Consider the following 21,036-nt stretch of genomic DNA (forward strand, 5'->3'; position numbering starts at 1 on the left):
AGTGGAATCAACACACATAACTAAACATGGTCTATGGCAGTTGTCATATAACGTCTGAGAATGACAGCAATTACAAATTGCAATCAGTGGGGTTTCTTTCATGTATGTGTAGGTAGAATTTGTCAATGAGAATCAAGGATGAGTGTTGTTTCGAATTTTTAGTGAAAGCAGCGGCGGCCAGTAAATTAACCCTTCAGTTGAAGACTTGTTTCATCCTTTGAAGTCTAGGTGACTGGGCAAGGAACAGCACATTTGAGCCTATCTTATTCTGACATATCATTGAATCTTCTCTGCCAACTCCATCTGACAGATGTTCATTGTTAGCATTCAGGAAGGAAGACCTGCTTTTGGATGTTACTGTTATCTATTCTCTTTCATGGCTGATTCCATGTAAGTCATCAGTCTGAATATCGGACAACAAGGCAAAATTCCCAACACTGAAGTTGTAATACAAAATAAAAGCCATTGAGGAGATGTTGATATAATGTGGTGATGCCACATGTGGAAATTATCAATCTCTTACATAACATTCTCTGTGTCAGGAGAGCATTGTTGTGGACATATTGAGTCCCAGTTTTGTTTTGTGACTATCTTGAATTGTTGGTGACATTGTTGGATAATTTGAGCATTGCGATACGTTCAAGTAATGAACTGACTGACATAAGTGCATTCATCAATGTTAGAATTATAAATACAAGTTTCAGTCAGAAAATGTTGATCCCCAATTAACAAGCACAAATATGCAGTCAACAATGCTGCATTTGGACACAATTTTTGTATCTTAGTTCGTCATGAATTATTAAACAAAAAGCAGAGGATTTTCTATGCTTCAAATGCCTTTTGAATTTAAGTTCAACTCTTACTCTGAAATGTATTTCAAAATAATTAGACCAGACCAAGCTCATATAAATTGATACATCTATCAGAAGGTTAACTGAGACCAGCATTGGCCAGCCATGATCACATTGGATGGCAGGGCAGGCTTGAGGGGCCTGTTGGTCTACTCCCCTCTTATTATTTTGTGTTTTAGTTTTAGTTTTAGAGATACAGCTTGAAAAACAGGCCCTTCATCTCAACGAGTCCACACCAACCACCAATCACCCCATTCATTAGTTCTATCCTGCATACGTGACAATTTATATAAGCTAATTAACCTACAAACCTGCAAGTATGTTTGGAGTGTGGGAAGAAACCGGAGCAACTGGAGAAAACCCACACGGTCACAGGGAAAATGTTCAAACTCCGTACAGGCAGCACCCGTAGTCAGGGTTGTACCTGAGTCTCTGGCGCTGTGAGGCAACAAATCTACTGCTGCGCCACTGTGCCACCCATCTCTTCAGAAATAAAATTATTATAATATTGTTCCTGGCCTGCTGAATTTCTCCTGCAGTTTGTTTTTTCCATGGCATTTTTAAATGCTGTTCACACAATTAAGGGTTTTTAGTGCCAAATGCCTTATATCTCATTTTGGCAACTTTAATCATAGAATTACACAGCACATAAGCAGGCCCTTCAGCCCAACTCGACTATGCTGACCAAGATGCCCCATCTAAGCTAGTCTCATTTGAGTGCATTTGGCCCATATCCAACTAAACCATTCCTATCCATGTATTTCTTCAAGTATCTATTAAATGTTGATATTGTACCTGCCTCAACTACCTCCCTTGGCACCTCATTCCATATACCTACTGCCCTCTGAGTGAAAAGGTTGCCCCTTCCTAATAAATCTTTCCCCACTCACTTTAAACCTATGTCCTCTGGTTATGGATTCCCCTACCCTAGGTAAAAGACAATGTGCATTCACCCCATCAGTTCCACTCATTATTTTATACACCTCTATAAGATCACTCCTTAGCCTCCTGTACTCCAAAGCATAAAGTCCGAGCTCGCCCGATCTCTCCCTGTAGCTCAAGCCTTCAAGTCCTGGCAACATCCTTATAAATCTTCTCTGCACACTATTCATGCCACGACATCCTTCCTGTCGCAGGATAACCAAAACTGTAACATAACATCCCACCTTCTATACTCAATACCTTGGCTGATAAGGACAATGTACCAAAAGTCTTCCTTACCACCCTTTCTACCTGTGTCGCCACTTTTAGGGAACTGTTTACCTGTAGCCCTAGATCCCTCTGCTCATCATCGTAAACGTTTGGGAATTAGTTTCATTGTTTCAAAACAGCAGCAAATATTTACTGAACAAGCTCTGGCTGAGAAAAGAAATTCCAGCCACAAGGAACTGCAAATTCTGGTTTACCAAAAAAGAAATAAAGTGCTGGAGTAACTCAGCGGGTCAGGCAGCATCTCTGGAGAACATGGATAGGCAATGTTTTGGTAGGTGTGAATTGTGTTCTTACCGGTTAAGAATGGATAGAATTTCTGCCTTACAGCATCAGAGACCCAAGTTCAATCCTGACTACGGGTGCTGTCGGTATAGAGTTTGTATGCTCTCCCTGTGACCACGTGGGTGTTCTCCGTGTGCTCCGGTTTTCTCCCATATTCCAAAGACCTGTAGGTTTGTAGGTTAATTGCCTTCTTTAAATTGTCCCCAGTGTGTAGGATAGAACTAGTGTTAGAGTGATCATGGTCGGCATGTACTTGGTGGCTCAAAGGATCTAGTTTCATACTGCATCTCTAAAGTAAACTAAAAGAGCAGTCTCTCCAAGGTTGTAATCTCTAATATCCCGTGCTAATGCGTAAAGGAATAGAAAGGTGGGTCAAATGAACATGGGGCTAAAGGGATGATGCTGGAGGGATGGGTTTAGATTTCTGGATCACTTGGACCATTGTGGGGATATCAAGGGTTGGGTGAAGAAGAGACCTCAGAATAAAAGGACGCACCTTTAGAAAGGAGATGAGGAGGAATTTCTTTAGTCAGAAAGTGGTGAATCTGTGGAATTCATTGCCACAGACGGTTGTGGAGGCCCAGTCATTGGGTATTTTTAAGGGGGAGATTGACAGATTCTTGAATAGTTGGGATGTCAAGGGTTGAGAGAAGGTAGGAGAATCGGGTTGAGAGGGAAAGATAGATCAACCATGGTTGAATGACGGATGGAATGGCCTAATTTTATTCCTATGATCTATGATCTTATGAAAAGTCCATTTTATGAAGTTTTGCTTATAGTACACTGAGCAAGGCATTTGATCCTTAAATAGTGAGTTTAAAGTATATTGGAGACACTAGAAACTGAAGAAGCTTGAGCAAAAAACAAATTGTTGGAGGAACTTAGCGGGTCGGTCAGACTGAGGGGGAGACAAAGCTGGAAAAGAGAGATGGGGTGGGGTAACGTCTAGATAGTGATAAGCATATAAAGGTGTGGGGGTGATTGGCAGATGGGTGGAATAAGTGACAAAGGCTGGGGGTGAAAAAGCCAAAAGTGTGTCAGATAAGGAAAGAAGAGTAGGTGTGAAATGTGAAGCCGGAGAGAGGAATATGGGTGGAATGGGACTTAGGGGAAGGAAACAAGGGGAATAATAGGGAAATATAGCACTGGGGGTTGGAGTTGAGCATACGGAGGAGGGGATAGGAGTAGGGTGATTAAGGGACATGGTGGGAGAAATATGTGTGGCATCAGTGTGGGGTTAGGACAGGGGAAAGAGAGGTAGGGGGATATTACCTGAAATTCGAGAATTCAATGTGCATACGGTTGGGTTGTATATGAGGTGTTGTGCTTCCATTGTGTGACCTCACTCTGACAATGGAGGAGACCAAGGATAGAAAGGTATGGAAAAGGGAAGAGCTGTCAACAACTGGGAGATCCAACAGGCCTAGGCGGACAGAGCATAAGTGTTTGACTAAATAGATAACTAGTCTACATTTTGTCTCACCAATGTCAGGGAAATGTATTCCTTTTAAGTGCACATACTTTTGACTGAAAGTATTTTGGTTATCTTAGTAAAGCCACAGGGACTAAGAGTGCCTTTTCCAACTCTATGTTAAAACATCAGTCCCCGTACACACCAGCATCTACCATTTGATTTTGTTGACATTTCCCAGCCCAATCTTTCTAAGACTCTTTGGCTTTGCTCTCTCTCCAAACTTTCCATTGGCAATTTAATAACGTGAATGATCAATTTGCGATTGTTTCCCTCTGGCTTCATCCAATGAACCACACTGAGATTTGATTTACATGTAATCCAAGTTCTGGAATCTATTAAGCCAAAAGACCAAGGCTCTCCGCTCATAAGTTGTATATTTTAACAAATAAAATTACTCTACAAACTTGCTATTTTTTGTCAGGTAAAAATCATATTACATTTCCTAAATGTAAAAGTGCATAAAAATGTATAAATATATTCTGATCTGATTTTGTTGAAGAGCCATTTTACACATATTAGGTCACACCAGCAAGCACTTCCAGCTCAATTAGCAATCATCAGGCATTTCCAGCAGTGATTTTATGTGAGCATATCTGCGATTTTTCAGGCATCTAATGTACATCATATGAAATAATCCAGCACGCATGAGCCATTTCCATATTTTTAATGCAAATTGGTCATTAAAAGCACAGGTTAAGATTAATTAATGAGCTCACCATGAATACACCGGTACTTTGCAGTGATCCTATTTTGATTCAACTTCACACTCTGTTTTTGAAGAAGCAGTTTCAAGACAAATGGATTTAATAAAGGAGGACATTAATTAGGCTGAGAATGAAGAGCTCACTGCATTGAACTAGCAAATTTGGTTAAGGGATCATTCAATTGCAATGGCGTAGCAAATGTTTAAGGGAATCTTTCAGAATACATACAGTAAGCACATACCAACAAGAAAGAAAATATTCAAGTAGATGACCCACAATTAAATAAAAATGTTAAAAGTAATATAAACTTAAAGAAAAAAAATGTAGGAGATGGCAGGTTACAAAATATAAAAATAGCAATAATGAATAAAAGATGACCAAGGAAAGAAAAATTTAAATATGAATATAACCAGAAATAGAAAAAGAGATAGTGAGAGTTTTTATTGATATTAAAAAAAAGAAAAGTTAACTAAGTGAGCATTGGTCACATGGAAAGTGAGCCTCAGGAAGTAATGATGGAAACACGAGGGAGATGAATTAAATATTTATTTTGCATCAGTCTTCACTGTAGAGAATACAAGATATATCCCAGAAAGAGATGTAATTGAGCGGGAGGAACTCAAGCGAATTACAATTGCTCGAGGAGTGGCATTGAACAAATTGTTGGAATTGCAGACTGACAAGTCTCTGGGTCCAGTTGGACTTCGTCATAGGGTCTTAACATAAGTGAGATAGTTAATATGTTAGTTTTAATATTCCAAAATTTGCCAGATGTGATAGATGTGAATAGATTGTACTGGATTGGAAAATGATAAAATGAAGGAAACCGAAAACTGTAAAATACAAGCCAGTTAGAGTTTAGTTTAGTGTAGGGTTTAGTGTTTAGAGATACGTGCCTCACCTCAGTAACCTGGGATCAGGCTCTGAGGATTTATCCACCTTATTGTTCTTCATTAAATCCAACACCACCTCCTTCTTGATCTCATCATGCCCTATATTATTAGCGTACCCCATACTGATCTCACTATCCTCCATGCCTCATTGATGAATACTAATGCAAGCTATTCGTCTAGTAATTCATCCACTTCAGACTGAGGGCATAAATTCTCTCCTTTATCTTTGACTGGTCCTGTCCTCTTTCAAGCTACACTCTTGTTAGGGGTGAAATCTGATGTAAGTAACTAGTAGACAAAGGCGAGGTCATGGAGAAAAATATTATGGTCAGTCATTGAAGATTGTCTTTGATGGTAGATGGTATTGCTGGGTTTGGTCCAGCTGCATTGTTACTGATCTTGTATAACAAGCAGCTAGCTCTACAAATTGGTTCAGTGAATCGAGGATGACAGCGCACATGCCGGTAATGGCAGCTGCAATCCAAATGCACCCACAGATAAATAGCAGCTTGAGGCATTTGTGCAAAACACAAAACTAAATCTATTAAAGAGCAGTCTGACATCTCATCAATGGTCATGTTGTAAAGATGTGTTTTCCATAGAGGAGGTAAACTGACCATAATAGTGATAATTTTATATCTTAACAGTTCCAGCTGAGATTCTCATTGGCATAAATGAGAAATTCAAGCTCACACTGATTTAATAGTTAGGATATTATGTGCATTCCACAGCCAGGGCCAGATTTCAAACTGTAAAGGCTGCTGGTGAAGCTATTTGAGAATATAATGCAAGTATAGGAAACATCATGAGATTAATATAGATTTATTGTTTCCATAACAACAATCTTTTTTTACTTTCTTAATTCTGATTCAGTTGTGAAGCATAGAGGAATGATAATGCGGTGCAAAGGAATTATAATGCAATGGAATTCATCAGTCCTTTGCATCTCACAAAACTAAGTCTGTGTCTTTGAAAGTTATTACAGTGCGAAACAGTAATATCAAATGATTCCAGTTTATTTTCCCAAGAAGTGTTATTGCTCAATGGGTAAATTAACATTAAAAAGTCACCCTTGAAAGGCTATTGATGAGGAGTTTTGTCCTCCAGGCACATTTATCATTGAGAGTAGTATGTTCATTAGAATCAATTACATTGTCATCAGCCTTCTGAAACAATCACCACTATCATACTACATTCCATGAGCTGCTGCCACATACTCTTACCCTTAACTATACCTCATTTGGTTATTCTGTTATTATACTTTAATGTTGTTATGCACTACTTTGTGTTGCTCTACAATCTTGCATCATTCTGCATTTTTGCACTTGTTGTATTTATTGTTGTATTTACTGTTGTATTTATCACTACTGTATGTATACCGTTTACTCTGTGAGGTTCATGTGAAAAAGGCATTTCATTGCACCCTGGTATATATGACAATACGCTAAACTAAACTAATCTAATCTAATATGACTGCACTGGCTTATCTGATACCACACGTGCATCTGCTATGGACTGTTCTTGGTTTGAGTCTTACTCAAGGAACTTGAGCATAAAAATCTAAGCTCAAACTTCAGGGGAATATCAAGGGAGCATTGTCCATTGGACCTACCTTTTGTTGATTGAGATCTATTTGCTCTCACAGGTAGTCATAAAACCTCCTGAGTATTTCTGATGTCTAGAATATTTATCCCTCCCTCCTTCATCACAAAGATGAATATCTGGTCACTTTCTCAGAACACAGGTTGTATGCCATGCTTCCTGTGACTGCATTGCAAAGAAGTACATCATGGGCCACAAAGTACTTTGTGGTGATCTGAGGCTGAGGTAAACCCTCAATAAAGGCATTAATCCATTTTTTGGTGCAATCTCTTGAATAATATAATACAACATATCAAAGTTAAATAAATAGGAAACATCATCAAAGGCACAAAGAATACATATATATATATATTAATTTATTTTCCAGTCAATACAGCACACCAGATGGACCATACAGTTGTGAAAGTTAAATAGTGCAAAATCATTGTATCAAAAATAAAACAATATAATCATACATGATATTTTCTGACCGAAAAAAAGGTGTAGGCAGAAGCCTAAGCTTATTGTGCCTACCCTTAATACTTAACAAAATGTAATTTTAACAAACACATCATAAGTCAGAAGCAGATAAATAAAACATAGAAAGAAACACAAATATAGTCGTGAACCATCATTTCTATCATGTCTGTCATTTCTCAGTGCTGATCACATATTTTGTATCTTTCAAATATAATATTTTTGAACATTTTCTTGAATTTACACATATTACTACACTCTTTTAATTCATTGTTGCAACTATTCCATAAATTGACCCCTTTAACAGTCACACATCTATTTTTCACATTTGTTCTTACCCTCATTTTTTCAAATATATAATTACCCCTGAGTGGATTACCTGCTCTCCCTCACTGAAAACAAACCTTGGATACAGTCAGGAAGTGTTCTTTCTTTTGCTCTAAAAATTATTTGTAGAGTTTTAAAGTCTACTAGGTCCATAAATTTTAGGGCATATGATTTCATAAATAATGGGTTGGTTGGGTCATTATAACCAGCCTTATTGACAATTCTTATAGCTCTTTTTTGCAATATAAAGATTGAATTAGTGCTAGTTTTGTAGGTGTTTCCCCATACTTCCACACAGTATGTAATATATAGAATAATGAGTGAGCAATATAACGTAAATAGTGAATTTTGATTCAAGATGGCCTTAGTTTTGTGCAGTATTGCAATGGATTTAGACAGTTTTGATTTGATATGTTTTATGTGAGGTTTCCAACAGAGTTCATGATCTATTATCACTCCCAATAATTTATTTTCATACACTCTTTCAATTCCTATATCATTAATCATAAGTGTTACCTCCAAATTTATTTTTCGATTTCCAAATACAATACATTTTGTTTTACTTAGATTTAATGACAATTTATTAGTATTAAACCACTTCTTTAGGGGTTCTAATTCCCCTTTAACTGTGTCCAAAAGTTGCTTCATGTTTTTCCCTGAACAAAATAAATATTGTAGGCTTGAGGAGGTACTTTAGAAGAACAAAATATCAAGGTGAAAGGAATTAAATGGTTAACGGGGTTTAAATTCCATCCTCATTCCAGATCGAAACTCGCAGCAGCGGCTGAAAAGCATAATACAAATATGTTCATGACCTTGGTTACACCTTTTTTCACAGGATGGAAATGTCAAAAACTAGATTACATAACTTTAAGGTCAGAGGAGGAAAGTTTAAAAGAGATGTTTGGGATAAGTTTTTTACACAGAAAATGGTGGGTGTCTGGAACCCATTGTCACAGGCTGCTGGTGGAAGCAGATAGGATACTGGCGTTTCAATGTATATATTGTCCAGATTCAGGGACAATTTCTTCCCAGTTGTTATCAGACAACTGAACCATCCTACTGCAACCAGAGGGCAGTCCAGAACTCCTGTGTACCTCATCGAGTACCCTCAGACTATCTTTGATCGGACTTTACTGGCTTTACCTTGCACTAAATGTTATTCCCTTATCATGTATCTGTACACAGCGAAGGTATTGTCTTTCCGCTGGCTGGTTAGCACGCAACAGAAACTTTTCACTGTACGTCAGTACATGTGACAATAAACTAAACGGAACTGAGATGATTTTAAATGGATATGCAGGGAATAGTGGAATATGGATCATGTATAGGAAGAGAAGATTAGTTTAACTTGGTATCATGTTCGACACAGACATTGTGCGCCGGAGCCTGTTCCTGTGCTGTGCTATTTCAAACTTAGAAACATTTGGTGCTAACAGGGGCTAATTATTCCAATATTCTTAAAGAAACTCAGGTCATCAGCAGCGACAGCATTTTGTTTGAATTGATATGTAAAACAAATTCCCTGAAATATGTTAAAGGGCTTAGTATCTAACGGTTTGTTCAGCCCATTGTCTCTGTCTCAGATAAGATTCGGTTTCATTAGTCGAAAAGGGCTGTAAAAGCATTCCAATTATTTGGTCTGATTTGATTTTGCTTGGAGGAACAGGCAGAAACTGTTAGAATCTATATGATAGAGTGTATGTTTGTTGAAGTATGTCATAAGGTACACTTCTCTGTTGTATCAGGGCAAGCTCTCTGACTTGCTTAAGCCTCTCCTAGATAAGAAAATGCTTTTATGATGAATTCACTCAGGCTAAATCTGTTGAGCAGGTGGCGCCAAGTTGAAGCGAGTGACCTTGCCTGAAATAACACAAGAACTCATCCGGTGAGGTTAAGGTTACTTGCGTCTTTTTGCAAAGACTTGTCAAAATGTAGATCTTGTTCAGTAAAGTTCCGTAGACACAAAACAAAATGTTAGAATTTGATAAACCCAAGCAAATAACAGTGGAGATTCATGGAACTTTCCTCAAAACCTCTTAGACCACCCCCCCCCCCCCAACTTTCCACACCCATTCCCCGTTATATCGTGTTCAGTGTAGATTATGTCCGTGGGAGATGGGGAGAGGGATGGGGGAGTGTTCTCAGATTACATCAAAGCCTCTCCCCACTTTACCTTGTTGAGAATTGCCACAGAAACCAATATTTGAAATGCTACAGAAATTGAACAGAGGATAGTTATTGATTCCAAAGCTATTTTCATTTTACTACAGTTAGAATGACCGTAAACCAGTTTTGCGGAAACCTTTGCCCTCCTCTGCTTGCGGCACCAAATCACTAGATTTCTCCACTGGACAAAGTCTACCGCAGTGTGATCAATTGTCTGTCATTGCAGTGGTTCCACGAAGTAACACGATGTCAATCCCTACTCCTTGTTTAGCATTCTGATGTCCCAGGTAGTCCCAGTGGTCTCGGTAGCATCTCATTACGTTCTATCTCTTTAGTAGCCTTTGGATGAAAGAAGTAAGTGGAGATCAGACCCCACTATACCTATGCCATCTCTAAATAGTCTTTCGATTTCCAATTACATTTGGTACATCTCGAGGAATTTAACAAAGTATTGACAGATTTGTCACAGTCAGAGAAAGATAAAGCACAAAAAAGGCTCTTCGGCACACTGTGTCCGTGCCAGCTATTGAGCACCCATTTTTACACTGAACCTACCCTTACCCACTTTATTGTCCCCACATTAACAGCCACTCTCTATCACCCTCCCAAAGATTTTGCCCTTCAGTACCAGTAGAAGATACTTAATGCTTGTGAGCTGGGCTGTCATAAACAATTAAAGTTCATATAAACAAAGAACAATTTTTAATCACAGTCGATACAGAGTTGAGAAACCACACCTCTGCAATTCAATTGCAGCAGCGATATGAAAATCTATAACCACATTATTGAAAAATGTCAATCCCCATCCACAAGGTTAGTTTGTCATATGGTAATTAACCCAGAAGTGGTAATTCTTGCAAAGCACGCACGGTTATTCTGTTCTAGCCATCTCTTTTCATGAGTCAACATTTTTGCTCAAGAAAACCCACAATGACATTTAGCTTAGTTTAGTGTAGAGATACAGAGTGTACTTGGTGCCCAAAGGGCCTGTTTTCATGCTGTATCTCTAAACTAAACTATAATTAAAGAGCAACTTTTCCAAGGTTTAATTTAGTTTAGTTTTGTTTCGAGATATAGTGCGGAAACAGAACCTTCGGCCCATCGGGCCGCACCAACGGGTCTGTTCACTGCACATTAACAATATCCTACACACATTAGGAACAATTTACATTTATACCAGGCTAAGTAACTTAAAAAACTTGCATGTGTTTGGAGTGTGGGAGGAAACCGAAGATCTAAAAAAAAACCCACGCGGGTCACGTGGTGAACGTACAAACCATGCAGACAAGCCCTCGTAGTCGGGATCGAACCCGGACCACTGGCGCTGTAAGGCAGCAACTCTACCGCTGCTGCCCGGTGAATTCTTAGCATTTCAGTCAAAATATTTTCCTCTGCTCTCTTTCAGCTGTCATCGCGCTCTTCTGCAGACAGTATGACATCATTAAAGACAACGACTCAAACAACAATAACAACAACAAGGAAAAGGCCAAGCCCTCATCAGAACACAGCACCCCAGAGCGTCCAACAGGTGGATTACTGCGCAGCAAGGTGAGCCCTACTACTGCTGGTGGAAAAATATTAAAGAGACACCATTAATTTCATTCATGTATTTGATCCTATCTGAAAGATCGAAATTCAGAATCAGTGGGATTATGCCTTCATTTTATTTTAGTTTGGTTTTAAATCGTCCGCACTTAAATTGTATCAAAGTTAATATCAAAGAAGATACATGATACAACATGATGAAGGTGTCACTTGACAGCAGAAAATCTTAATTATGGCAAAAAATAGAATTTGATATAACAATCGACTGGACTTTCAATCTAGTTAAATTTTAGATCCTTGGTTAGAGATTGGAAGTTTGCATTAATATCAAGGGAATTACTATGTGAAAGGCCCATACTTCGCTGTCATGTGTTGGGGCAGCAGGGCGAAGGCGGTGGACACCAATAGGATTAACAAACTCATCAGGAAGGCTGGCTCCGTTCTGGGGGCGGAGTTGGATTCATGGGAGGTGGTCTTGGAGGGGAAGATACTCATCAAACTGCGGAGCATCTTGGACAATACAGCTCACCTCCTCCATGACACACTGGTCAACCAGAGGAGTACCTTCTGCCCCAGTCTGGTTCCACCAAGATGCAGGACAGAACACCACAGAAGATCCTTCTTCCGTGTGACTATCAAACTGCACAACTCGTCCCCCTTCTGTCGTGGGGTAGACTGGCTCCCCCCCCCCCCCCCCCCCCCAGTCTTTGCACATCCCAATCCTTTCCACTCATCACTTTAGTTTAATGTATTTTGTGTTTAATGGCTTTACCTTGCACAAAAACATTATTGCCTTATCATGTATCTACTGTATACACTGTAAATGGCTCGATTGTAATCATATTTTGTCTTCCTGCTGACTGGTTAGCATGCGAGAAAAGCTTTTCACGTGACAATAAACTAAACTGAATTAAACTGAACTGAACTCAACCGAATTTCTGCCTTCTCCCCATAATCCCTGACACCCTTATCAATCAAGAAAGATCAGGTATGCATGTGAGAGTAGTAAGAGTTCAAGGTATGCATGTTTCTGTTGGTGGGCAAGGCAGGTAGGAGAAAGGACTGTCTCCTACCTGAAAGGATGACAAGAGAAATGAAGGTGAGATCAAGTGTGTTGAAGCATAGGGGATTGAGGAGGATACTTAAGAAGGAAATCGTGTCAACAAAAAGTGGCGACTTTATTCACTCAAAGAATGGTGTATTTAGGGAACAGGCAGCCAGAAAAAGTAGTTGAGGCAGGTACAATGACAACATGTTAAAGACATTTGACAGATACATGGATAGAAAAGATTTAGAGTTATGGACCAAATTGGGCAAATGGGCTGAGCTGAGATAAAGCATTCTGGTCAGCATGGACGAGTGGCCAAATGGCCTATTTCTGTGTTATATGAAAATACAATACAGTGCTGTATGACACTCATTCTCTGTGCCTTATCACCTCTGGAAAGCAGAAATGAGCCAAATGGTGCACAGTTATAACAGCCTTTCACTCCTTTACCGAATAGGTGACATTTCATAGCCAATTTTATGAACATATTTTAATTTCACTAAAGTTTCAGAGAGAATTGTTTTGCAAACTAAATTCAATAGGTCCCATGGGATGCAATTGAAGAAGAGACTAAAGGGAGAGGAACATCATGTATTCATTGGGGGAGCACAGTGACGAATGGTAGAGAGAGTGAGAGGGACCTCCTGGGGAACATGCTGCCATCCAGAGCGGCACGGTGGCGCAGCGGTAGAGTTGCTGCCTTACAGCGAATGCAGTGCCGGAGACTCAGGTTCGATCCTGACTACGGGCGCCGTCTGTACGGAGTTTGTACGTTCTCCCCGTGACCTGCGTGGGTTTTCTCCAAGATCTTTGGTTTCCTCCCACACTCCAAAGACGTACAGGTATGTAGGTTAATTGGCTGGGCAAATGTAAAAATTGTCCCTAGTGTGTGTAGGATAGTGTTAATGTGCGGGGATCGCTGGGCGGCACGGACCCGGTGGGCCGAAGGGCCTGTTTCCGCGCTGTATCTCTAAATCTCTCTAAAAAAAAAAATCCTTCTGTACATCACTTCAGTTCAGTTCAGTTCAGTTCAGTTTATTATCGTGTGTACTGAGGTACAGTGAAAAGCTTTTGTTGTGTGCTAACCAGTCAGCGGAAGGACAATACATGATTACAATTGAGCTATCCATATGATAAAGAGAATAATGTAAATAATGTTTAGTACAAGGTAAAGCCAGTAAAATCCAATCAAAAATAGCCTGAGGGTCATCAATTAGGTAGATAGTAGTTCACAACTGCTCTCTGGTTGTGTAGGATGGTTCAGTTGCCTGATAACAGCTGGGAAGAAACTGTCCCTGAATCTGGAGGTATGTGTTTACCTTTTGCCCGTGCTGCCATCCTTCTGTTGGTGAATCGAACTTTAATTGAAATCTCATTTCCACACTTGAAAATTAAACCCTGTTAAGTGAAATCGCCCTCCACAGGTTTTGTGTGCAGGCTATGGCCATTTTCTAAAATGTTTACATCTTCACTCGAAAATATTTAATAGAACACCTAAAGATTTATTACTATCCTACCAGCAATGTCAAGTAATGTTGACTGATGATGGTTTGGCTTTACAAATTTTGACATTGGGCTCAGATTTTAATTTTACTTTTCTTCTTGCTTTTAGTTCCAAAATAACACGCCAGCCATTAACATCATTGAAGTTTGACTGCTACACGATGGCACTGTAGATGGAGCAACAATACAGCTGACTGAAGGAACATTGACTAAATCTTAATTATCCATACTTTGCATTTTAACACCACTTCTTTATGCCTGAAAGCATGTCGTAGCCAAAAGTTTCTTCACTCAGAGACATCTGCATGGGAACTGAAGCCATGCATGTTGGAATACTTCTTCAGTACAAAGGACCATCAAAGATGACCTGTGCAGACATTGTCCAAGGCCCAGTGACTTGCAGTAACAGCCTGACTCCAATGTTTGCTCTGCCAGCTTCAGAGTTCCCCACTCCTTGAAAATCCAGATCCGATTTGCTGGTCTGCCAATTCTCAGATCTGTTCTTTCCTCGTTAGACAGCAGTGGATTGCCAGAATGATTAGGTTGAGGACACAACAACAGAAATGGTGAGATAACACAGTTCCAATCTGCAGGTAATTCCCATACACCTGCTGGAATGAAAAGGTGAGAGCGTGCCAGCCAGATGAGGCTGAGGATAAATTTTGAGATTTTAAAAATGTGCCCATGTTATTCAAATTAATCATATTTTTTTCCAATCTGATTCAGGAACTTCAGATAAGATTCTTATATCAATCTACACAGATGTCGTCTCTGGTCGGTATTGACATTATACAAATTTAGAGCCTCTTTTTCAATTGCTGTAGGATTCATTGCAGACACAGATCCAAACACATGTACATGTTACATGAAGAATTAATTCCACCTTACTTACTTTCACTTAAATAAAATAACATTTTTATTTTCATTAACATTCAGCCCATTAGGTTGATTGGTAATATTCCCAACAGAGAGATTAACCACAAAAGAGAAACAGACCTCTCTTAATTACTGTAGGACTCTCATTTAATACCATGGTTAGCAATTGATATTACTGTATTCATTACAATGTAACATTCTGTGTAATAATATGATTGTAATTAGAAATAGTAAAATTGACGGAGAAAAATGTTACCAATTTCTGAATTTTCAGAGTTTGCTGCTTTAAATTTAAAGAGGAAATCTACTATTCTGTTCAAATGTTTCTCCGTGGGTGGATTTCTTTTTATTTTGATTGCAGAGCCAAAGACAGCAACATCCTTTGCAAGGGATGAAATGCCTGATATTGAGAATTGTTTTATATGCCATGCCTGTGGAATAATGGAAAGTGGTATGAATGGAATAGTATTTCAGTGATATTACTTTTCTAAGTGTTAACAATTACAATGAATTAATATGCAAGCTGAACAAAGTATTTCTTTGGCCTCTTATTTCCTTTTGTTGTTCACCAACAACTGTGCTGTTCTGTGACAAAGAGGAATATTGAGACAGTGTTAAAGATTGTGATGAGAAGGTTATTGGTTACCTTGGGAAAGTCCTGCGATGATTTTATTTCCCCACCTCAATGAAAGTGCATACCTGCTAATTAAGTGGTTCCACCTGACAGCATGGCCAACAGAATAGTACGTGCATTTTAATTTTCGAAGACATCTTAGGCAGTGCGTTAAGCCATCTATAAACATTGCCAAGAAGTGCCAGAACTGTTTCTATCCCAATGTACAAAAGCAGCACAATTTATATGTATAACATGGATTACTTTGTAGGTTAATTTGTAGGTTAAATGTAGGTTAATTTGACTGGGTAAATGTAAAAAATTGTCCCTAGTGTGTGTAGGATAGTGTTAATGTGCGGGGATCGCTGGGCGGCGCGGACTTGTTGGGCCGAAAAGGCCTGTTTCCGCGCTGTATATATATGATATGATATGATACTTTGTCCTTCAGTCAGTCCCTACCACAATATGTATTGCCAGATGAGAAGAAATGTTTTCTCTTCCACCTAAACAGCAGAAAGGTATTATGCTAGGGGTTGTGTTAGGACTACTGCTTACAAAGCAATGATATTTCAAAGTGCATTTTCATGAAATCAATACCCCTTCAAAATTTGTTCAGTCTTTACTGATGTGTTAATCTATTGCTGATGGGCACACGACCACCTTGTTAATTGTGGGTCCACTGCTGATAAATTCAGAAACACTTCAGGTAATGCACAAAGGAACACATTATAAACTAGCTGTGCAATTGTATTCAAGGGTAGAAGGAAAGAGGTAGGGGAACAAGGCTGGTATGTGCAGGGCTGACCAAGTGAATTGAGGAGAGGGCAATTGATCAGTAGTCCATGATCTTGGAACCTACAACTGTCAGCCATGCAGGTAGGAGTTGTCATTGAGCCAGGTCTTGCTTATTGTTTGGGAGTGGGTAGGTAGTCACTGACTTGATGGGACAGGGGAGATGTGATCATCAGTTGAGGAGAAATTTGGAAGAGGTTTATGAGTCAAATGGATGATGGCTGAGTTACAGACGCAACATGTAGCTCTATGGTGCTGAGATTGGGTTCTGAGCTTCACGAGCTTGGTGCTTAGGGGTTGAGTGATTGGGACCTGGGGGACAGGAAATCATGGAGTGAAGGGCAAAGCTGGGTGCACTTGGGGAGGAGTTGTGATTGCCTTTGAGAGTTGGTGGGTACAGAGACCTGCGAGAAAGCAGTGAAGTAAATGAATTAAAAGGAAACTGGCAGAGTTACCAGTTAGGAGGCCTCACTTAAATTGCACTAATGTAGAGCACACAGCACGATGAACATTAGTGATGCTAAATGTGACAAACAATAAGCATCCAACAGAATCAGGCGAACTCATTTCTCCTTCATGGAGAGGGACATCACTATGTGTGCCCCTGATTTGTGATAGTGCTCGAATAATTTCTGGTGAATTATTCACCTGGAATACATCAATGTTTTTTTTTTTAATATTATTTTTATTGCTTTTTCAAATAACATACAAAAACATTTAACATAACATAAAATAACATAACATAACAAGGCACATCAACAGCAAGGTCACTTTTAGGCACTAAAGGCACTTTAAATATAAAGGAAGTAAGGCACGTTTCTGCTATAGTACATGTTTATATATATATATATATATATATATATATATATATATATATATATATATATATATATATATATATAAAAAAACTGCTCCCACCTTTAATAACCTAACCAGACAATAATCACAATGAAAATAAAGACAGTCAACAGTTCACTACAAGGCCTCAGTAAAATCTTTCCCCTCCTACATCAATGTATTGATTTTCACACAAAGCACTGAAGAAGCAATACTCTGTAATTGAATTTCTAACATATTTCTGTGTTACTACCCTTTGTGCCAACTTTAACTGAGGCGTTAAGTTATTTAAACCAGGTCAATTAATGCCTCATATATAAAGAAGCAGAGTGCGGAGGTGTGCTGAAATGTAATAAATTAATAACCTGCTCAGCCTAATTTAAAGACAAACAGTTCCCATTGAAAGCAGCATCACATTGAAATAATTGCATAATAGGATCAATTGGATAATCTCTGTAAACGAGATTACTGCTCTCTTCAGTATTTCCAACCTTTTTTTAAAAAGCATTCCCAAAGGTGAACTTGAAGGAATTGCCCCTTCCCCACCTCCTCCTCCCCTCCCCCTTCCCATCCCCCTCCATAACTTAACTTTTCCATAACTTAAAGAGTGGAGTAACAATATTGCAGAATGAGTTATTATTACTTAAGGGAGTTCCAGCAGAAGTATGATGGGTGACACATGGGTGTCCCCCATGGTTGTCCCGTGGAATATTCAGACTGTATTTTAGAAATACTAAATCTAATGTGCCTTTTGCAATATGTCAATGCCTCACAAGATAATGGAGCAGTTCCTATGGATTGGAGGGGAGCTAATGTTATTCCACTTTTCAAGAAAGGAAGGAGAGAGAAAGCAGGGAATTATGGACCAGTTAGACTGACATCGGTGATGGGGAAGATGCTGGAGTTGATTATCAAAGATGTAATAGCAGTGCATTTGGATAGCAGTAACAGGATCAGTCCAAGTCAGCATGGATTTATGAAGAGGAAATCATGCTTGACAAATCTTCTGGAATTTTTTGAGGATGTAACGTAAAATGGACAAGGGAGAGCTGGGACCGCAGCTATTTACAATATACATTAATGATTTAGATGAAGGAATTAAAAGTAACATTAGCAAATTTGCAGATGACCCAAAGCTGGGTGGCAGTGTGAACTGTGAAGAGGATGCTATGAGGATGCAGAGTGACTTGGACAGGTTGGGTGAGTGGGCAGATGCATGGCAGATAATGTGGATAAATGCGAGGTTATCCACTTTGGAAGCAAGACCGGGAAGGCAGATTATTATCTGAATGGTGTCAGGTTAGAAAAAGGGGAACTACAATGAGACCTGGGCGTCCTAGTGCATCAGTCACTGAAAGTGAGCATACAGGTACAACAGGCAGTGAAAAAGCTAATGGCATTTTGGCCTTCATAAAGAGAGGAATTGAGTATAGGAGCAAAGAGGTCCTTCTGCAGTTGTACAGAGCCCTGGTGAGACCACACCTGAAGTAATATGTGCAGTTTTGGTCTTCTAATTTGAGGAAGGACAGCAGCTTAGGTTCATGAGGTTAATTCCCGGGATGGTGGGACTGTCATACGATGAAAGAATGGAGCGACTGGGCTTGTATTCACTGGAATTTAGAAGGATGAGAGGGGATCTTATAGAAACATATAAAATTATTAAGGGATTGGACACACTAGATGCGGGAAACATGTTCCTGATGTTGGGGGAGCCCAGAACCAGGGGCCACAGTTTAAGAATAATTGGTAGGCCATTTAGAACTGAAATGAGGAAAAACTTTTTTGCACAGAGAGTTGTGAATTTGTGAATTTCACAAATTGAGAGTTGTGAATTTCTCTGCCTCAGAAGGCAGTGGAGGCCGATTCACTGGATGCATTTTTTTAAAAATGAGATAGAGCTCAAAGCGGAATCAAGGGGTTTGGGGAGAAGGCAGGAACAGGGTACTGATTATGGATAATCAGCCATGATCGCACTGAATGGCGGTGCTGGCTCGACGAGCCGAATGGCCTCCTCCTGCACCCATTGTCTATATATCTATCTAGATAATAGTACTCTCAGAAGTGAGAGATCTGCAAAGGGCTAAGCAGACCTCAATATTTCTTGAGCTATTGATTTCTCATATATCAGAAATACTTTCCCTCAGAATTTATTTCTTTTACAGTAATCTTTTGAAATTTGCAACTTTACGGTCTGAAAGATAAAGTATATGAAGGGCAAACATGCTTACAACCCAATGGTATGAATGTTGAATTCTCTAATTTTAGCTAACAAAACCACACACACTCTCCTTTCGTCCCCCACCCCCTCTTTCTTCCTCCCTCCCTCCTCCTCCTTCGAGTTTCTCCAATACAGTCTTTATTCATTGCTTACTAATTGGAAAAGTGTGAGAGCACAAAGTTTCATTTAACAGCACTATCTTCAATGTGAAACCATTCCAAGTGCCAGCAACAGACTCATTTAAGCATTATATTCACCCGTCAATGATCAGAGAACTACACTCTGAGGAATTAAATTCCAGCACGAGTCACTGCTTTCAGGATGGAGGAAGCGAAACGGGAAACTCGTAGGAAAATGAAGACAAATAGCATAAAGATTAACAAAATTATTAAATTAAAATAAATCTGTGCACCCTAAGGAGATGGTTAAAGTGAAATAAACAAAATCTAAATAATATTTTAATAATATCATCACACACTATCACAATCCAACACAGTAGTTACTTTATTATTTTTAAATGCAAATGCTGTTTTGAAGGAAGCCATTAACACATAAGTTATCAATTATGTTGGCCTAGATGGTTAAAGTTAAATATCGCCACAATACCAGGATAACACTCTACTCCAAAAAATTCTAAGGTAGCATTAATGTACTCAGCAGCACTTCAATTTGTTAACTCCGTGTGACAATGTAATGCTGCTTTTGAACTTCCTAAGTAGCTATCACAAGTTTTTTAAATGCTGAAGTGAGTTGGAAAGCCATAACTTTCCTTGAAGCCAATGTACTCTGAGTGAGCTGTGGCCAATATCTACAGGCTTGGATGGCTATTTTGAGTTTATCCCCTACCTCGAAATTCTACCACAATGCAGAAGATAATCTTTAGTGTTCTGAACTAAACAATGTGGCAGAACCCAATTGGAATAAATATTAGCTGCTACTTATGTGTTGCCCATGGTGAGTTTTACTGTGCAATTACCGATTTACATTCTAATTATGTTTCATGAACATTGCAGTTTATTCCATACTTTAAGTCTTGGAATATTTTATTCCCAATGAAAGATGTTGCATAAATACAAATATTCCTTGCAGCATGGTAGTCACCACAGTGGAAAACTAAAAGTATAATTCAAATTTGGACTAGAATTACCACTAAATTTACATATTTTGTCAGCAATGCATCAGTACATGTTGCAGAGGGCTTAATATGAATAATTATAATTAAAATTTTATGCAAAATAACAAGAGAAAAAGAGACTAAAGTAGTTTAAATGTTGGCATGATCTGAATGGAAAATGCTGGGCGCATTAGCCACGTAATCTGTAAATATCTCTCTAATCGGCAAGCATAAAACATTGTCAACTTCGAGTCAGAAAAGTGGTACAGTGTGGAAAGAGGCACTTTGACCCAAGTTGCCCACACCAGCCAACATGTTCCGGCTACACGAGTCCCACCTGCCTGCGCTTGGTCCATATCCCTCCAAACCTGTCCTATCCATGTACCTGTCTAACTGCTTCTTAAACATTGGGATGGTCCTTGCCTCAAATTCCTCCTCTGGCAGCTTGTTCCATACACCCACCACTCTTTGTGTGAAAAAGTTACCCCTCAGATTCCTTTCTTTTCCCCTTCACCTTGAA

General features: G+C 39.2%; 1 protein-coding gene across 3 annotated transcripts in view; it reads left to right on the forward strand.

Annotated features, from left to right (window-relative positions):
* The window catches only part of LOC144593615 (fibronectin type III domain-containing protein 4-like), a 153,717-nt gene extending 136,575 nt beyond the window's left edge, over window positions 1-17,142 (forward strand). For 2 of the 3 annotated variants that reach the window (XM_078399458.1, XM_078399459.1), the window contains exons 4-5: window positions 11,376-11,518; window positions 14,176-17,142. In XM_078399458.1, coding sequence (XP_078255584.1) covers window positions 11,376-11,518; window positions 14,176-14,217 — 185 coding nt within the window. In that variant the 3' untranslated portion in view covers window positions 14,218-17,142. The remainder of the gene's footprint in view (window positions 1-11,375; window positions 11,519-14,175) is intronic. The other variant, XM_078399457.1, reaches the window with a different exon arrangement.
* The last annotated feature ends 3,894 nt before the right edge of the window (window positions 17,143-21,036 follow it).

Source organism: Rhinoraja longicauda, chromosome 5, assembly GCF_053455715.1.
Source record: "Rhinoraja longicauda isolate Sanriku21f chromosome 5, sRhiLon1.1, whole genome shotgun sequence".
Classification (NCBI taxonomy): Eukaryota; Metazoa; Chordata; class Chondrichthyes; order Rajiformes; family Arhynchobatidae; genus Rhinoraja; species Rhinoraja longicauda.